The 12337-nt window shown below is 43.9% G+C and overlaps 2 protein-coding genes across 8 annotated transcripts in view; one reads left to right on the plus strand and one right to left on the minus strand.

Annotated features, from left to right (window-relative positions):
- LOC144723473 (protein numb homolog) overlaps positions 1-4052 on the plus strand; it is a 33256-nt gene extending 29204 nt beyond the window's left edge. For all 6 annotated transcript variants that reach the window (XM_078602261.1, XM_078602257.1, XM_078602263.1 and 3 more), the window contains one exon: positions 152-4052. In XM_078602261.1, the coding sequence (XP_078458387.1) occupies positions 152-882 (731 nt within the window). In that variant the 3' untranslated portion in view covers positions 883-4052. The remainder of the gene's footprint in view (positions 1-151) is intronic.
- Positions 1124-12337, minus strand: part of LOC144723472 (papilin-like) — a 58594-nt gene continuing 47380 nt past the window's right edge. The window contains exons 25-28 of one of the 2 annotated variants that reach the window (XM_078602255.1): positions 11861-12169; positions 9547-9655; positions 8425-8594; positions 1124-6263 (exon numbers count right to left, since the gene is read on the minus strand). In XM_078602255.1, the coding sequence (XP_078458381.1) occupies positions 5950-6263; positions 8425-8594; positions 9547-9655; positions 11861-12169 (902 nt within the window). In that variant the 3' untranslated portion in view covers positions 1124-5949. The remainder of the gene's footprint in view (positions 6264-8424; positions 8595-9546; positions 9656-11860; positions 12170-12337) is intronic. The other variant, XM_078602256.1, reaches the window with a different exon arrangement.

Genomic DNA, 12337 nt, shown 5'->3' on the forward strand with positions numbered 1-12337 from the left:
AACACTGCAGACAAGAAAAAAACAATGAGGTATCCTCAACCAGGTGAATTTAATGTCATGGCTGAAAACACGGCAAGTGCCGTGAAATGGTGTCCCGAGTTAGAATATGGGAACCCATTCTCTCCAACCACGCGTGTGTTTGTGGGGACAGGTGCCAGCACCACTGTGGGACCGGCCTTCAACCCCGGACACCGGAGAACGCAGTCTGAAGCAGAGCGGTGGCTCGATGAGGTCGCCAAGTCCACGCAAAACCAGAAGCAACCACAAGGGCAGGCGCTGCCCCCCGGTGTCACGCCACCCCATGGCCTGTCCCCTACGCAGATGCAGCCTGTTGGGTCATTGCCAGGTGGGGTACCCTCTGCTGCGTTTGCCATGCAACATCATCATCATTACCAGCCAGTGGCGGTGGCAGCAGCAGCAACCTCTTACCCAGGCCACTTTACCGTGAACGGTGGTGGCCAGCAGCAGTACAACACAGGGCCGACACCCAGTATGACGCCCTCGCAGATGGTGGCCAGCGCGTTCACGGTCGCAAGTAATCCCGGGGCGGTGGCGGCAGCACCAGCGGTGGGACAGCCCACGCAGTCTCTGTCTCAATTCAACAGCAACCTCAACAATTCAACGCAGGCTGCTAAGCCCAGTTTGCCTGCCGGTGGCTTCGGTGGGAATGCTGCGTCCGCCTTTACAAATGGCAATGGGGTTTCGGCAGGCGAAGACCAGTTTGAGGCGCAGTGGGTTGCGCTGGAGACCAGGCATAAACAACAGCAGCAGCCGCACAACCCCACTCAACAGCAGCAGCAGCAGCAGCCGCAACGCTTTACCCCGTCTCCGACAAACCCTTTCAGCAGCGAGGTTCAGAAGACTTTCGAGATTCGCATCTGATTATACCGTTTCCTTACCCTTGACACTCATGTCCATGCTGCATTTATTTTTAGTTCCAATTTTCTTAATTTGCTTAAAGCTTCTCTTAAAAGAATAACAGTGGCTTGGGATTTGTAAGTTCTTTAACAGTTAAGAACATGCAGGCAGTAGAGAGATGATAGAATGGCACAAAACCTCTGGTATTATAAAACAACAATTACAATTGTCTTAAACTGAAAAAAACACAACACATACAAACCCATATCTTAAATGATGACATAGCACAGTTTTATTTTCTTCGTGCCTATTGGAAATGCCATTGTAGCTTTTGACAGAAAATGCTGTTTGTTTTATAACTGTAAAAATGAATGTTTCAAAATGGTGCAGCATTAAAGAAATGTTAGGATGCCCAGTGACCGGGTCGGGTGAGTTATCAGCCATGGTTACTTATTCACAAGTGTGTGTTGTCAGTAGATATCTTTTTGTACAGTTCACGGACATTGATCAATGTATGATAGCAAAGCCTGTACTCGTGCAGGGTTATGCCTGCAATGATGGCAGTGCAAAGGAAACATTCGAGTCTTCTAATTTTTATTATTTTAGAATTTTTAAGAAATTGTCTGCTTAGAAGCAATGATGGTTATCTGTAAAATGTAAACAAATTTACCAATTTATACACCAAACTATACCATTTGTTAAAAAAATGCCGTTATCTTATTTTAACTGCAGAAACATGTCATTGTGTAATTATATAATGGGCTTTGGATAAATTATAGAATTAGCCTTCTCTACTGTTGACCTTTAAACTTAGTTAACATAACCTTTACCTTTTCATAATTAGGTTGACAATGATCGTAGCATGGTTATTTATATACTGTATTGGGCGTCATAACTATTTAATTTTAATTTACCTTTCCCATCAGTAACTTGTTAACACTCACTTTATACTTTTTAAACAGAGGTACAAATTTATCACAGCTAAAATTAGGCCTTTTTAATGAAAATGTTACTTTGGACAAATGCGTTTAAAGGGCATGGCCACTTTGGTTTGTGTACGTGTATATATTTGCCTAAAGAAAACAATTGAAATGTATTAGATACACATTATAATGGGTCTCTTAACATGGTTTGTAATTACATTTATTGCAGTTTTTTTTGCTGCGTCTTATTTTATTAAAGTGAAATAGAATATACATTTAGCACTCACACTTGCTTTCTGGGTAATGCAAACAGCTTTGAACAAAAAGTGCATTATTGCAATGAAATGTTTCATTTACTGTTCATAAAAGAAAAAAAAAACATTGTTCAAATGGATATATGAATAAAATAGTATATTTCTCTTTCGTTATAACATTTACATCTTTAGACATTCATGGACATTGCAACAATGGCGTGATAGTGGAAGCAGGGATAAACAGCTTAACACATGACATGCTGTGGCCCAGCTGTTTCAAAGTAACGGGGACTTGAGAAAAAAAGTGTCTTGTCCGTTGAAGATTCCACTGCACCATGCGAATGATCGCTGGCAACACAAAGCAGTGTGATGCAGGCAGGCGGAACACGGGTGCGTACGAGTGCACAGCCCATGGCGCTGCGCAGTTGTAACAAGGGGAACTTTGACACAATGCAGTCCGGGTGAATTAACCCCTAGTTGATGGAGACCCTTGTTCAGTGTCATTAAGAGAACGTTGTCCAACCTACATGGATTTATTGGCAAGCATTGTCATGATCGTCCCTATGCTGAACACGTGTGTGTGTGTGTGTATATCACGTGAAAAAGCGCTATTTTTACATCTTAATTTGCCAAAATGTGAAGTTAACTGCATAAACTACTGAGTTAGATTATATATGCAGGTGATGGGATTGGATTAGCTTTATTTCTTGTGTAATTCTACAGAATATCTTGGTGAAGGCACTGCTAGTGTAGTTTTATAGGTATAATGTTCATGCAGTGATTTTTAGGTTTGCTGTTGTGACACTGATGACAAAGCCGACGCTAAAAAAATATTTTTATGAGTGATTCTAAAACGTACAGTGTAATGTGCCCGATACGGTAGATTTGAGGTCATGTGGGTGTTTAGGTGAAATTGCTAACTTTTTATATATTTTGATACAAAAATGTATATCCCTATAAAAAAAAAATGTCAAAGGCCTTAACTGCTGTATGTGGTACAGTCAGTTGCAGATTTAAATATTTCTAACTTTGTTAGGACATGATTTTAAAAAATTTGTCACCAAAAAAAACAACCTAAAGTTTAATATTTTAACTATTGTGCTGGCCCACGGGTTTATAACACTACGTTGTGGTGACATACACTTAGAAACTTGAAGGGTTATTTAGATGTCCATTGTATTTCAGGTAAGCCGATTGTGTAAATCGTGGATATGAAATGAATTCATTTCAAATCGGACACTGAAATCTTACAATTTCAATACACGAATTTTCTACATTCTAACAGGGTTCCATAACTTGGCAGCAGAAAAAAAAATAGGTGTTGCATTCAAGTTCGTTTTTAAATCGAAGAGATGTTATACGACACACCGTTATTGTTCGCTGGCTTTGTAAAGACCCTTTCACACTCGTCAAGTTGTTTTCTTTACATGCAATGTGTCGTGTGAGGACATTTTCAGTATGGAGCAAATTAGACTTGCGTGTGGAATTAAATACTGTTTTATCTTTTGGGAAATTGTGATTTCAGACCGCCTTTGATGAACTGTCCTGGCTTTATGCATTTGGTGGTGGGTGGCCATGTATTGGTATCTGCATTGCACGGATTTTCGGCATTCCATCGTGCACCGTTTTAGCTTGTCCCAAGTTGCGCACATTACCGGCCACAAATCTTTCTTTGCTCCTGATTAGAGAATTTGCCAAGTGTGTGAAGGCCTTACACAGTGTTTTTTTTACTCTTACCTCGCCTGTAATCAGCTAATGATACTAATACGATGGATTTTATGTAATACAAGAATCGATGTTTATAAAATGAAACGTACTGCTGTTTTAAAATTGCTAAATTGAGACAAATCCTATTACCCATGAGTTAAAATCGTTTTTCAGCATTCTTGTTAAGTATATCATACAAACCACTTTGCGTACTTTTATGGGTGCATGTGCTCTTACAAGCTTCTGTATTTAATGGCAAAGTATTTAGAGCAGTCCAGACATTCAAAGAATAAACAACTTTGAAATCCAATGTACTTGTTTCATGTCCATGGTTGAAATTAAATAAATGTATATTTTGCCACTTTCTTGTGATCTGTACTCTGAGCTAAACCTCAGCAACTTACAACAACAACGCCCGGTTGCTCTTGCAAATCGTTGACACTGTAAATACACTCGTCTGAGGCTTTGTTCACTTCGAGCTTGTGAGCTTGTGGTGATCTCTTTAGTTTTGTTGGAGTGTGCATCGCAATGAAAGCGTGTTTCTTCACCAACTTTGGTGTTGAGAAAATGCGACCACCAGGTGGCAGCGTTATAAAACACAACTGAGTTCAGAACATGGAGTGTCTTGCATGAAGGTTAAACACATTTTACATCACATTTCAATGGTATTGAACATGGATTTCATTTATTTATAAAAGGCCCTTGTCCTCCGTTGAAGAAAATCCTCACCTGCGGATTTACAGAACAGGATATTTCAACCGGAAATGTGTTAATTTCTCCACAGAAAGTTAAACTTTGGGAAGGTGTCCTATGGTTCTTTCGGTAAAGTCACGTAGATAGAAAAAAATAACAATAAAATAATACTAAATAAAGTGAATAAAAATATCACGACGTTTCGGTCGCAACACAAGCGGTCGTCATCAGGAGCAGGGAGGTTAGTCTGAGGGCAAGCTGTTTATAAAGGTTTAGAGATGGGTGGGGCAGCTAATGTTAATGTAGGAGAGGGCTCCGACACCGGCAGGAGGTCTACACCAATCAAAGCATTGCACCTCGCTCCACACCCACACTGCTGACGGTGGAGGTTAACAAGAAAACACAAATCAAGTCATAACCCAAAGTGGTTGGTGACATCTTTCCAAGTCAAAATTCGGGAAGGTGGTTGAGCTCTCCTGGTGATAAGTTAATTGTTTGCAGAGAGAGAATTCTTATCAGCAAAAACATTTCTTGCTGTGGTTTTCCCACCTGATGATGATTGCTTGTGTTGCAATCGAAACGTCGTGATTTTTTTTATACCTACGTGACTTTACCGAAAGAACCAAGAATATAAGTCACATTGACTTTATTAAAGTACGCATTCTTTGGATACACTCGTCACGAGACGGAATGAAAGCTTCAAATCTAGATTTGACATTGGTAGTGTTCGCTAAAATCCTTGGAGTGGTGGTAGTGCAGTGTTTAGTGAATTAACACTTTTATCCTGGCGGTCCCAGTCCCGATTCCCAACCATGGCTTTCTGAAATCTAAAGCAGTCCTGGATAGTTCCTGTCCGCCTTCACCAACCCGTAATGACCCATTGCATATGTCCTCTAGATACAGTCATGAGATTATTACATTTCCACACTTTGATAAGTTTATCTCACTCAGCTGTTTCACATCTTATTCTCTTTTTTTAAGTAAATGGCTACAAAAGTGAAAGGTGAATTGCCGTAATGTTGGAAATACTGTGTATTTTTACCATATAAATAAGCAATGTTTATATACATATATGTGTGTATGTATGTATGATCTAATGTCTGCCTTGGTTTAAGTTTAACTTGTACACATGTTATGTTTTGTTTCTCGTAGAGGGAGGAGAGGCTCTGGAAAAGCATTGAAGCTTTTGGCGACTGACAGGGAAACGATTGAATTGTTTCCGTTTTCATTTTATTTATTGGCTTCTTTGACCCTTCTGGGAAGCCTTTCCTAAGCTATCTCGGCAGTCGCGACCTGAAGTTTGGGAAAGTGTCACCGTCATAAAATCTACTTCCATTTTTTTTATAACCGTGATCCTCCCCACCTGTCCCCCTCCTACAATAAATCTCCGCTTTCACATTCCATTTACTGCTCAACTTCATACAGCAAGGCCCCAGCATCTCTTTGGTCCTCGCTGATTGCCCTTCGTAGCTGAGGGTCCGTTTCATTCGAGCGGTGACGAATCCATCGGGCCATTAGGCTGCCCCCGAGCGCGCGGCTCGCTGGCGAGTTGCGCGTCTTGAGGGCGCGTGCGCGGCGCAGCTGGCGCAGCAGAATCTGGCGTGATATGCGTTGTGACACAGGCTGGCCTGCACCACCAGCTCGCAGTTGGCCAGCTCTGGCTGGTCAATGCAGGACCTCGTGCCGGCGGTGCCCAAGAGCCCAGCAGACGCATCGATGGCGGCACCACCACGACCGCCGCCACCACCACCGCCACCACCAGCATCACCGAAAGAAGCACCGTTGACGATACCGCCACCATCACCACGAGGTACAGAAGCAGACGTGTCTGCAAGAGGCAGGCGGAGCGAAGGAGAGTTTTTGCAGAACAGGAAATAGAAGTAAGAAGCATGAGACTTTTGCAAACGTGACCCTGCGTTGTTGCGCAATAGCCTGAGCTTATTAATGTGAGCTGAAGTCTGCCCAAATATCACTTGACTATGTTGGTTATTTTGGGGTTTGCAGAAGCAACGCTTTTTTATACAATCGTGCATTTGAATTAAATCACGTGACTTTGTGTTTAAACAAGCTCTTTATTGCTAAGCGCAAACTTTTCACAAACTTGTAAAAACAGTAACATGCAAAATGGAAACTAGCTGTAGGTATACAAACTCTATGATTACAGAAAAGTGTATCAAGTAAACAGTAGTAGATACAACATGAAAAGCACAAGTGTTCACCAGCATTAAACTGTTAACGGACCCAGTTTCACAATTTTGCCCCAAAGGTCTGCAGATAAGTTTTCTGTCATAATTAGCCTTTACATCGGTTGAAAAATGTGCATAGGTATTTTAAAGTTTAGGAAACTTTAAAGGTTTTCCCGTTCCAAGACATGACTAATGCTACACCACACTTCGCGGTTGGGCTCAGACATTTTTCTTGACAACGGAGCGCGTGGGTTTGATTCGCAGCACGTGAAGCGTGTAGCAATGTCTCTACACCCCCTTCCCAGAAGAGGTGCAGAGATTCAAATTCTGAAACCGCACATGGTTTAAATCCGCCTCACGCAACGAAGCATATATATGCATAAAAACATTGTACCAAAATAATGACGAAACTATTTCACCGTTAACGTATCCTACGAGGATGTTCGTGTTTTTGGGGGTCAATGACGCACTGGTTCACCAATATCAAGTGCAATTCTGTCGAATAACTGCACCATTTAATACACCAATATAAATAAACTTTGCATGCAAAATTCTCGATTACCATTACCCATAGATCACAATGCAGGACCCCTTGTAAAAAAAAAAAAACCTTGAATAGGTGATGCGCTTCTGGATAAATGCAACTCTGTTATTATGGAATGGTGAGCCATTGCTCATTAGCCCTATCAAATAATGTTTTCAAACCGAACTTAAGCTTTATACATTTGGTATAACGTGTCAACAGGTAAGCTTAAGCCGCTGGTTGAAAATGTGCAAAATCTACACACTCCAAGAAAGAATATTGAGGTAGGTAGCCTTTGAAGGAAGTTTCTATTACGTCATTTTTATTTTTGGGACGTCAGAAAGATCACATAGATTGATTAGAATGTGATTTACTCCAAATTGAATGGTTATTGGTCAATTTAGTCCAGTCGGTATTCAGATACCCTCAGTATATTAAGCAAGAAATGCAAACCATAACCATGGTTCATGCATGATAAACCATCCAAGCAGTTCATGTGGGAAGCCTGCCTATAGAACCATAACAGTACAGCAGGAAGGTTGCATATGTACAAGTACTTGACACCTTATTCTGAGTATTCTCCCCTCACCTGAGAGTTATCTCCTGATTTCCTCACACAGAGAAAGTTTAAGCCAAACATCATAAGTAAAACCATCCTGAGAACAGTACTCCCTGAAGAACTCGGTTGAGACTTTCCTGAGTCAATAACACTCGCTGTCTCCTGCGCACCTGTGTAAGTAAACGTTCCACACGTCTGCGGATTCAGTAGGAGTTGGAGAGAGGAAGACTTTGGACAACATGGAAAGGGCCTTGAGGGTCACGGCTTCACTGGTCAGCGGTGAGGTGGTGTGTTCACGCAATCCATCGTGCCTATCCTTCCGCCTCTTGGTCTGCCCTTCCGAACTCTCTCTCTCTCTGGCCATACAGCCTCCGTCCATCCTCTTTCCTCTGTCAGTCCATCCCTTCTCTCCATACAAATGTTCGTTATGTCCATCTGTCCGTTCACCCTTCTCTGTCCGTCCATTCCATCATCTCCATCCGTCTGTCCCATCATCTCTGTCTGTCCGTCCTCTCTGTCGGTCCATCCTCTGTCCATTCGTCCATCCATGTGATCGTCATTCTCTCCGTCCCACTGCCCACCCACCCATCCATCACCCACTCACTCACCCACTCACCCACCCACCCACTCACCCACCCACTCACCCACCCACTCACCCACCCACTCACTCGCTCCTCGCCAAGGCTATGGCCCTATCTTTTGGCCGGGGAGCCCGACCTACCCTGCACGGTGAGGTGCGCACTGGCGCTGACGGAGCGGGAGCCGCTGTACACGTTGCACGTGTAGTGGCCGGCGTCGCTGCTCTGGACGTTGCGCAGCACCAGCATGCCGTCGCCGGACACGAGCACGCGGCCTCCGCCGACCTCCCCGGATGTCAGCGACACGCCGTTCCTGACAGAAACGGGAACACCCCCCACGGCGCACTTGAGTCGGTGGAGAACAATGACACATTCCTGTGGAAAAAATTCTACAATTCCATTACTTCAAGGTCCTCGATGGACTCTGCCCTGCCTGCCTAGGCTGTGCTCTCGTACTGCTCTACTCCCCTCCTTGTGTCCTCTGCTCCAGCAATCAATTCTTGAATTGGCTCCAACTGGCTCCAACTGGACTGCTGCCCTTGCGGTCTGGAATTACCTTCCTCTAGCCGTTCATACAGCTGATTCCACCCCCCTTGTATTAACATTCCATGTTTTAAGCCCTTTTCTCCTCCACCTACGATTTATTTTCATCGATCCAAGTGTCTTATTCAATGCAGGTCTCTTCCTAACGTATGCCTTCAACTTCTTAAAAATATATCCAACCTCTTCCCTGCGATAGTCCAATGAGCATATCTCCCTTTGCGTAGAGCGTCTCAAGATGCAGCCACATTTAAACACTTCATACATTCAAATTGTAATTGAATTGGCTATGTGTTGTAGATCAAGACATCCCCTGCCACTCCATTCTTGCTCCAATATGGCCCGTCCTTGCTAGAAATTGAAAAAAACAATCCAGTTGTATCCATGAAGTATGTAATGTTGCATCCCGCTGAGATGTGCATTGTCGCAATTCCAGGTCACGATCCAATTCAAGAACAGTCATTTTGGTTTAATTTGAACTCATTTGTATTGTTTCATTGTTATCCACGAGTTTGTAGTTTGCTCTATTTGCCTAAATATAACAGCATGTCTGTATTTTATTTCCACAAATGATAAACAATTGAGTCTCATAAAACTTTATATGCATGTATCTTGAGTGAAATAATAGATTTTAATCGTTGGATTGATACATCATCATCATCATATCGTGCCTGTCTTAACGCTATTTACGAAAAACAAAACACAGCCCACGTGGAATGAGCCACCTGGTCCAGATGACATTGGCTTTCTTGTCGGACACGGTGCAGGGAAACGCGGCCTCGTCGCCTTCTTCCACCTCGACGTCGCCAGGCGGCTTCACGATGGAGAGCACTCCTGCCCGCACGCACGCACGCCCAGGGAGACATGCTGCAGACTCGCTCGCGGCACGGGCTGCCGACGATAACGGCACTTTCCAAAACAACTTGTGCTCGCTGTTCGCGAACTGCGTAGACAAGTGAGCGATGGTTCCGCGTGAACGCAGTTTGGTTGAAGAAGAAGAAGGAGGAGGACCAATGCCACACCAGGCTTGAAGCATAAAATCAGTGTACTTCATGGGCCAGATTTAGACAAATGGCCAAAACACATCGACTTGGCGATATGTGGCACTGATGGCAAGAGAGACACTCGGTGCAGTTTCACCAAAAATAGGATAATGAGAAACATTCGCCCACACGGAATATAACTCAATAATATTATTTTTTATTGCTGAATGTATACTGATTTTAAGGTAGTATTTGTTAAATTCCAACTTCAACATAACAGGTTCCGTTTGCAAAATGTGTCCAGCTTTATCCAATTTCATAATACGTGTGGGGGTAAGGGTAACTTGTGCTTTTTGTTCGAGATTGTTTTTTACAAACTTGACGGATTGCGGATGAAAGTTTGTGGAGTGACATTGGCAACATCAGGCAACCTCTGTGTGAAGTGACATCACAGCTGTGCAAAGCAGTCTGGGTATTTGCCAGATGGCAGCGAACTGTCCGTCACGTATTATGGAACAGAATTGTGTAGTGAAGTTCTTGGTGTTGGAAAATGAAACCAGTTCATTGGTGATACTGTATTGGCAGTGGTGTACAGCACCATTAACAAAAAAAAATAATTAGTCACATTGAAATGAAAAAAATATAGAATAGGAAATGTTTTTGGCAATCACATTTTTTTTGGACAGAGAAAGCCCAGTTGACTATTTTTCAGCTGTGACCTGACCACAAATGATAGCTCATCGAAGTGGCTTCTATCACATGTGGGAATTTATAGCAGCAGCTAAATCACATAAATGTATGTTCGTAAATGTGGAGGGCAAAACCTGGAAGACCTCGAGAAATTCCACGCGACCCCGGGAAGAGAGATCACGCAAACTACAAAAATACAACAGCAGGCATCATCAGGGTCGGGATCGAACCCACGACCTCCTGCATTGCAGGCGAGGGAGATGACATCTCCTAATCATCACTCTTTCACCCTGGCCTCTTTATGTGCTTATAAAGAAGGGCCATTTCCCAAAACGTCACCTATTATCTGCCACTTTTAAGGCAATGTTATTGACGAATGTGAGTTTTTTTGACAATTACAGAAGGTTAGCTGAACAGATGGGTGATACGTGCCTCGCATGCAGAAGAGGGAGTAATTAGAGTCGGCCGATGTGAAAATGTGAAAGCAGAAATCCTGACATGGAATGCGTATCTGTCCTGAAGAATGTCGCACTTTTGCCATGAAGGTGTTACAACACCGATGGGGCAAATGGTATTAGTGTGGCAGGGGAGTAGCTTGAAAATCAGCGTGAGTTCAATCACTTCACTGTTCACATTCTGTGGAACTAAAAGCACACGTTCACCTTGAGCCGCCCTTGTAAGCATGTATTGCACTGGAGCTTTTTCTCCATGAAAAGGCAACATTATTTGTTGCGAAGGACACAAATGCATGTGCATAGTGTATATAAATACACACAAACATATAAGACTTAACCTACAACCTGTTATCTTGAGATTTAAAGAATTTGTTAAAATACTCATTTTTGAACTTGAAGTTCGCATACATGACCCAGGAAGGGGGTCACGATGCTTGTGACGTGACCTTTGAGTGGTGTTGTGTTCACAGGTGTAGCTCACCTTTACAATCGAATGCAGACAGACAGAACCTCTTGGCTGCTATGCTGGTTAAACCTACTTACATCAGTATCTGGCCTTTATGTTATTGAACCATAAAATGCATCTACACGTGGACATGATTCTGAATGGGATGAGCATTGGGACATAATAATCAAAAGGGTGATTAAATTTGCATTGACTGCATTGTAACTTACGTGTTTCTAAGAGTGCCGTTATTTTCGAGAGATTTCTTGTCTCGCCACACTGTGGCGTTTTTAAATCTCAGGAGAGGCTCTTAAAGTAGCTGCTGATACATTTTGTCTCGAGATGTACTGCATGGAGGTGCAGTATAAACGATGGCGATGATGATGAGCGAGTATTGGCGAAGCTTCTGCACGATATCGCCGCCGCTCGCAAGTCCGTCGATATCCAGTGTGGGCACGACCTTGACCTTTGACCTTCAACGTCAGGCTGGACCGCCTGCGTGCCGCCCCGAGCCTCGTCTCCAGCTCGCAGGCGTAGGTCCCCGCGTCGCCGGGCATCACCGCCGAGATCACCAGCGAGCCGTCCGCCAGCTGCCGAAATCGCCGGCCGGTCGGCGCCCTCCCCGAGCCGTCCGTCCAGACGGGGCGCCTCGCCGACTCGGACGCGGAGAAGCGGCAGGGCAGCCGCACGGACGAGCCGGCGCGCGCTTCGACCACCGCGGCCGAGTTATCATCGGCTTCCCTGACTAGAGGCTTTTCAGCCGACGAGGTTGTGGCTTAGTGCAACAACAACAACAAAACAACGACATGCGCCAGAGCGGGTTACGGGAGCGGAGGGGGGCCTCCGGTTACAACGCGGACGCAACGGCGCCGAGTGGACGGAGAGAGGAGATGGAGAGGCGGAGGATGGAAACGCCGAAAACACCAAAAGACACCCTTCCAAA

Source organism: Lampetra planeri, chromosome 18 (genome assembly GCF_965212315.1).
Source record: "Lampetra planeri chromosome 18, kcLamPlan1.2.h2, whole genome shotgun sequence".
Taxonomy (NCBI): Eukaryota; Metazoa; Chordata; class Hyperoartia; order Petromyzontiformes; family Petromyzontidae; genus Lampetra; species Lampetra planeri.